The sequence below is a fragment of the Crocodylus porosus genome, unplaced genomic scaffold (assembly GCF_001723895.1).
Source record: "Crocodylus porosus isolate Cpor-Errol unplaced genomic scaffold, CroPor_comp1, whole genome shotgun sequence".
In the NCBI taxonomy this organism is placed as follows: Eukaryota; Metazoa; Chordata; order Crocodylia; family Crocodylidae; genus Crocodylus; species Crocodylus porosus.
This window is the reverse complement of record NW_017728950.1, coordinates 49,533,871-49,540,965: the sequence shown is the minus strand read 5'-3', so window position 1 is coordinate 49,540,965 and position 7,095 is coordinate 49,533,871. Positions and strand designations below refer to the sequence as shown.

General features: G+C 40.2%; 1 protein-coding gene across 4 annotated transcripts in view; it reads left to right on the top strand.

Moving 5' to 3' along the window:
- The window catches only part of CNTLN (centlein), a 370,048-nt gene that overhangs the window by 258,726 nt on the left and 104,227 nt on the right, over positions 1 to 7,095 (top strand). For 3 of the 4 annotated variants that reach the window (XM_019555081.1, XM_019555079.1, XM_019555078.1), the window contains 2 exons: positions 3,624 to 3,717; positions 5,482 to 5,705. The exons of the other annotated variant lie outside the window; for it this stretch is intronic. In XM_019555081.1, the coding sequence (XP_019410626.1) occupies positions 3,624 to 3,717; positions 5,482 to 5,705 (318 nt within the window). The remainder of the gene's footprint in view (positions 1 to 3,623; positions 3,718 to 5,481; positions 5,706 to 7,095) is intronic. 4 annotated transcript variants of the gene reach the window in all.

Here is a 7,095-nt window from a genome sequence, read left to right as displayed (position 1 = left end):
TGGCCACCTATAAGTTTATCAGGGGTGACCACCAGGATCTGGGGGAAAGTCTGTTCACCAGAGCGCCCCAAGGGATGACGAGGTTGAATGGTCACAAACTCCTGCAAGACCGTTTGAATCAGGGACTGAAGATTTACACAGTCCTAGTATAAAGAAGTCATGGGAGGGAAGGTGTATTGCACTGGAGAGACTAAGTATTTCAGATTGTCTTCTCTTTTGCAGCTGTATCTGACTTGTTGAAAGTTGTCTTAGAGGGTTGTTTTCATCATGGAGAATTTCTAAGCGTCTCTAGCCATTATCATAATTAGCTGAGAAGTCAAAGGCTATTCAACACTGGTGAGGCTCACTTAACATACTGTGTCCAGTTTTGGGTACCGCACTATAAGAAAGACAAGAAGAAACTGGAAAGAGTCCAGGAGAAAGCAACAAATAGACCAAAGAGGTCTAACAAAACATGAAAAAAATGTCTTGAAGAACTAGTATGGGAAGAAGACAGAGGGCATTTTATTAGCTTTCAAATACAGAAGGCATTGTTATAAAATGGATTATGATAGACGATTCCAAATATATATAAGGGAAATGACAAAAAGTAATGGTCTTAAATTGCAACAGGGAAAACTTAAGGTTGGATATTAAGAAGAACTTTCTGTGAGGCTGAATAACAAATGGGAGCAGATTACCTAGAGATGTTGTGGAATCATGGACTCTCCATCACTGGTTTTTAAGTGCAGCCAAGACAAGCACTTCGCTGGGATCGTTTAGGGAGTAGGGAATTAGACAAGACTACCTCCTGACTTTTCCTCCAGCTCTATCATTCTGTGTTTATGCTTGTGACAGCAGCTGGATTGGATGCCAAGTTCATCATATCAATACCTAAATCTGATTGATACAGCTGATACTCCTCCTTTCCCCCCATCTAGAAGGGAACATCCTTAACAGTCAGTAGGATCCACCCTGATGTATACTAAAAAACAACAACAAAAAAGGAAAGGATAGTTACTCTACAGTGATTTTCAATCAAAGTGTGAGGGCACCCTGGGTGTCCTGAGATCTTTTTAAGGGTGCTGTGGAGTGCTGCACAATATTGGTACTATTAAGTATGTAAACACCTACACATGATTCACAACGTAAACACAATGATGTCACATAGAAATCCATAGTGTCCAAAACTATTGTGACCTGTTACAGTCTTTGTAAGAGAAAGATCGCTTTATAATTTTTCTCTAGTCAAGAAATGAGTGAAGGCTAAGAGCTAGTTTTCTTGAGGGGGTGCTGTGGGTCTAACAAGCGTTCCCTTGAGTCTAAAAAGGTTGAAACTGCTGCTCTTCAATTACTTTTTTTGAAAACCAGAGTCAGTATGGTTTCCATCACCTACCTTTCTTCCTGCCTTTCAGTCTTCACTGGTTATTTATGAGGAAACTGACCAATCTGCCCTTTATGACCTCATATGGGAACATTAGAAAGCACTGGAGAAATTCACATAAGTCATTTCCCATGACTTGCATACAATGCTCCTGTTAGTACGTACTACAAGTTGCAGACACAACTATTTAAAAAACATTCTGTGCCTTAGCTAAGCTAGTAAAAAAATCTTTACTGTAGGACAAGTAGCTAATTTGCTCCTTACTTGGATAAATAAAAACAAAAGGCTGAGCTGGAATTGAAATTCTGTTCTTTCAGACAACAGAGACAGTACAACCACAGTGCCTCTTACACATTTATTTCAAATCTCTCTACTTAGACCAAATGTCAAATGAAAATCCTGATGCATATCCACTATTATTTTGAGATATAGATGAAAAAGCATTACATATTACTCACTACATGTTAGCCAGAATTTTTAGATGGGGCTGCTAAGGCATAAGTGGATCCAATAAATTAGAAAGAAGTCTGTTACCTAATGGCTAAGGCAGTTTGTTGAACTGAGAATCGTGGGGTTTAGGATTAGATCTGCCATTTCATTTGCTATCTGATTTGCTCAGTGTATTTTTCCCTGGCGAGCAGAAGGACAGGAAGTTCTACACATACATGCATACATGTGCCTGACTAGGTCTAAGGTATGGTATGAGTATGGCGCAGGGGAGGCAATTGTTTTGGGCAGAGGACTACTTACTGAGTTTAGGCAAGCCATCAAGGGTTGCATGACAGGGAGCCCACAGAAGATTCATATTAATTTTCTAAATTTTTTAGGGGTCCCATGGGCTGGACAAAATGGCCTGGCAGGCCGCATCCGGCCCCCGGGCCACATTTTGCCCACCCCGGTGTAGAGTGTCATGCATACATTGTATGCAATATTGCTCTAAAGCAGTTTTTTATCAGGTTGTGTATCACTGGGGTTTTTAAAGCCTTCTGAGCACCGTTTTAGTTATTTACAATAATAAATAAGCTGTGCTCCATTCATAGCATCTGATGAGCTAGGCTGTTGCCTATGAAAGTGTATGCCTCTCAGAACCAGTTAGTCCTTAAGTTACCACCTTGCCCTGCCTGTTACCTTACATTTTAAGAAATACATAATCCTTTAGCTATACACAGAACACTGAAAGATAATTTTAATAAACAAATTATGAAATATTCCAAAAACAAAAGCTCATTTCAAAACTAGCTGAACTTTAAAGCAAGGAAATGTATACTTTTTTGACAAAATCTCACTGGGCCTACTGAGCTTTTGCTATGTCGTCTTAAGGCATATTGTAAATAGCATTTTTGTTTAGTTATGTCAAATGAGCATTAATCAGGTCCCTAATCCCCTTGGATTCAAATGGGGGTTCACTTGGGCAGATTCCTGGTTTATGTGTAGTCAAACCCAGTGCAAACCCAGAAGCAGGTCTGCTTACATTTAAAGATGTGTAGCTGTGTATATCCTGAGAGGTTATATAAGTTGAGGAACTTGGTCATATACTATGAACAAATATGGTAATATTGTACAGTTGTGTAGGTAGCACATTAGGAAAGCCAAGGCACAATTTGAGATGCAACTAGCAATAAAGTGGATTCTACAAGTATGTCAAAAGTAAGTGGAAGACCAAAGAAGCCATAGATCCCTTCACAGAATCTAGAAAGGAATCTAGTTATGGATGATTAAAATAAGGCTGAAATATTTAATGCCTTTTTTACTTCAGTCTTCCTAAATAGCATCATTTAACCAGATGATGAGTACAGCTGTCAGCAAAGATGGGGAAGAGGACAAACAGTTGAGAGCTGGGGTTGGCAACCTTTGCCAGATGATGAGCATCATGAAAAGCAGGATATTTTAGGCCTGGGAGTAATAGAAAGCTCCTTTCATCTTAGCAATAATTATTGAATACTTAGAATTGTATATTTCCCATAACATTGTATACAATTTGGTTTTATCTCCTTGTTTGTCATTTACTATTTTTACATAGTTTTAGTATTTTCTTTTCCTGCTGTCTATGGGAAGGAGAAAAAATTAATACTTTTCACAAGCCAAAATTGTAAAACAATTTTCTCCTCCACAATTCTGCATAGCTTTATATTAACTTTTCAATATTTGAGGAGGTAAGTTCTTAAATTTTTTTCTGTTAAAATCAGTATACTTCAGAATGTTGCAGCTTGTGGCTCAGAGCTGAAACCTGCTAATCTTTTGTGCTGCTCTTTTGATTTAGGGCAACATGAGGAACAAGGACATAAAAAAATCACATTCCCAAAGAAGGAAGACCTGTCCTTTCATAACAGTTCATCCCTCAGTTGTAAACAGAGGTGGGAATATTATATACATTTCAGCTAACTTATGAGAGAGAATGATTTGTAGGGACTTTTTATTCCAAGTTCTGAAGACAGGTACAGAGTACTTGTACGAATATTGTTCAGTTATTTAGTTATAGGATGTTCTACTGTATGCTTGTGGAAATTTGACGTATACACCATATTTGAAAATTATGCCATTTTATTTGAAAGAGAAACTGTAGTTTAAAAAGTGATCAAATCAGATGTCATTTTCAAGTTCAGCTAATGCAATTTGTTGATATTCAGTCATCTCTACTGATTTCACTAAATAAAATAAGATGTTTACCCCTTTTTATATTATTATTGGTCCTTCCCAACAAGTATAGCCAGGAAACAGAAAGAAAGAACAGCATTCTGTTTTACCTTAAACCTTAAAAATACTATCATTAAAGACTAAAAAACCTTCATTGTTGCTTATTAGGGCTGTGCAACACTTGGCAGGCTTCATGCCTTCGTTCCTGCAATTTTCATCTGAATTAGGCAAGAAATGACAAAGTTTTAGGCATTTTCATTATTCCCCATTATAGGCTATGGGCAAAACATTGAAACATGTCAAAACAGCTAAACAGTTTTGATGAAATGAAACAGAATAGTGCTTCAAAACAAAGCGACTAAATGAAACACTGTCCCTTCAAAAAGGCAAAACGGATGTTGAAACCAAACATGTTTCGCACAGCCCTATTGATTATGCATCAGCCAGAAGTTAGAATAGTATTTTATTTTCAAATCCCAGGTTGGATTTGCAGGGTTGGTAGTTAGGGAAAAACAACCATTTTGTATCTAAATGAGATCACCTTGATAAGGAATCTTTGGGGTTAGGAACAAAGTTACACTTCAACTGTTTTAAGTGATCAGAAAGTGGTTTAAACCTGTAACAGAATAGAAGCTCAGTGCACATAAACCAGTTTCAAAATGGCTGAAACTGGTTTTAAGATAAACCTGGTTGAATGTAGTATCAGACTTAACTGATTTGGGGCAAGCTGATTTATGAAACTTCTGACCCAGACCCCCTCCTGGTTCAAGTTAAATCACAGACCCCCAGCATCCCAGCATGCTTCCAGCCCTGGGCTGAGCTATGCTGTCTGTTGCAGAGAGCAGAGCTGGCTCCACCGCTGTGCTCCCTAGCTGGAGTAGTGAGGGCTTGGTGACAGGGGAGGGAGGGGCAAGCCCAGTTTACGGAGGGGACTGCATCCCCCAGACAAACCGCAGCTAGAGTCTGGGGACGGGGAGGGTTAAACACCCCTTTCCCCTCTCAAACTTACTGCTGGCTGCAACTGTGGACTACAAATCCCAGAAGCACTTGGAAGCAAGAACAGGAAATGATGAGCAACGTGCAGAGTCCTGCTGCTGTTATTCTGGACTGCAAATCCCAGAGACCTTGGAAACAGCAGGAAGAGGAAGTGCACAAACAGCCAGATATCTGTGCCCTAGCAGCCCCTGGCTTCTGGCCTGAGCCATTGCAGGCATGTGGCTTCATTTCCTGATTCAAAAGTGTGTTCACTTCTGTTTCAGTTTATTCTGTGCAGCTTAAACTAATCTGCAAAGACTGAATCAACTCAGCCTCAGGCTTTTTGACTGGGAGATGATAAACATGGATCCTAATAAAAACAATTTCAATAACTTTTTAGATCAGAACTCCTGTCTGTAAACAAACAGTGAAAAAAGAGTGTAATGTAAAACCAGTATAATGATCTGGCCAAGACGTACCGGTTTGCTGACCTGTTATTTTATGTTTAGGAAACAGAGAGAAGAAGAGGAATCTTCTGATCCAAAAGCCAGGCTGCTCCATTACTTCATTGTGGGAACGAATTAGGTCCTTGCAGCAGCAGATAGCTGTGCTACAGAATGAAAAAAAGGCAGCAGTATCTTCTATTAAAGAATTTAAGGAAGCCAGTGAAAAACTAACATGTCAGCTACATCTGGCTGATCAAAGACTTCAAACCACCAAACAGACCATACAGGTAAAGACTATGCTGATAAATTTTAACAGATAGATCACATTACTAAAGTATGATGGTCTAATTTATCTCCAATTTAACTGCATGGAATTATGCAAACTTGAATTTGATTCCCTACGTTGTTGTGAATGAAGTTATGACCATGCTCTGTTATTTATAACTGAGCATAGTTTATATAGTCATTTACTAGTGACTCACCAGTAACTAAAAGCAGAGGACTTGATTTCCAGTTGTTTCAGCACAATCATTCTGAAAGACTTGCGGTGCTTGAAATATAAGACCTCATTATAACATTTTGATAGGATTTTTATGAAGCGGACAGTTGTAATAAGATTGGGGCTCAACTTTAGTCATACTTCTGATAACCTCCCCGAGTATCTACTGAATCCCCCTGTACTAGACACATCCATTCTTGTATGGACATCATCTACTATTGAGGTAACTCTCACTGGTTTCAGTTGCTCAGGCAGAGAAGAGTCTCTTATGCTGCTTCAGTCTTCTTAAATCCTAGATTTCTCTGTGATTGTGGGGGAAATGAGACAATATGTTTTATAAAATGGGAGATTGACAACTTAAAGTAAATTGCTATTTAATTAGCCACTCAAATACCAACTTTCCCCTCGTTTCTTTTAGACTTTTCCTCCCACCATATCTGCTATGGCTGTGTGAGTCTTCAGACCATGCTTCAGATCCGGAGAAGCTTCGGACGCTTTGGCATCTGAAGCAGAATGTCTGGATCAAAGTGCTGGCTCCTTTAGGCTTTCCAAAGTGGTTCAGAAGTTCCGAACCACTTTGGAAAAGCTTCAGAGATCTGGCCATAGAGTATAATGGGGAATCAATGAAATATCCATAACTTTCTTGTTCTTTGTCTGATTTGGATGAACCATGCAGGGGTTGGAGGCTCTGCTGAAAGCCTGCCAAGTTTCAAGGAGATTGGTGCAGGGTTTGGGGGGAACTGCACCCCAAATTCTTGAAAGCAAAACTCATGTCATGTGTATGTATTACACCACAGGGGGGTGAAAACTGCAGGGGTGGTGGCCCCTGGTGAGGCCACAAAGCCTGCCAAGTTTCAAGAAGATAGGTGCAGGGGTTTGGGGGGAGCTGCACCTCAAGCTGCTGACAAGGAAAACTCGTGACATAGATGACCCTGTGTGTGTTAAGGCACAGCGGGCTGAAAACTGTAGGGGTGGTGGCCTCTGCTGCAGCTATAAAGCCTGCCAGCTGTCAAGTCTGCCCTAGCGCCCATGCCTGCTATGGGACAGGGAGATCCGGGTGATGGGGATCCCCTACCCTCCATAAATGCTGACCTTGTGAAGGAACACCTTGAGAAGCTGGATACCTTCAAGTCAGCCGGCCCTGACAATCTGCACCCCAGGGTACTCAAGGAGCTGGC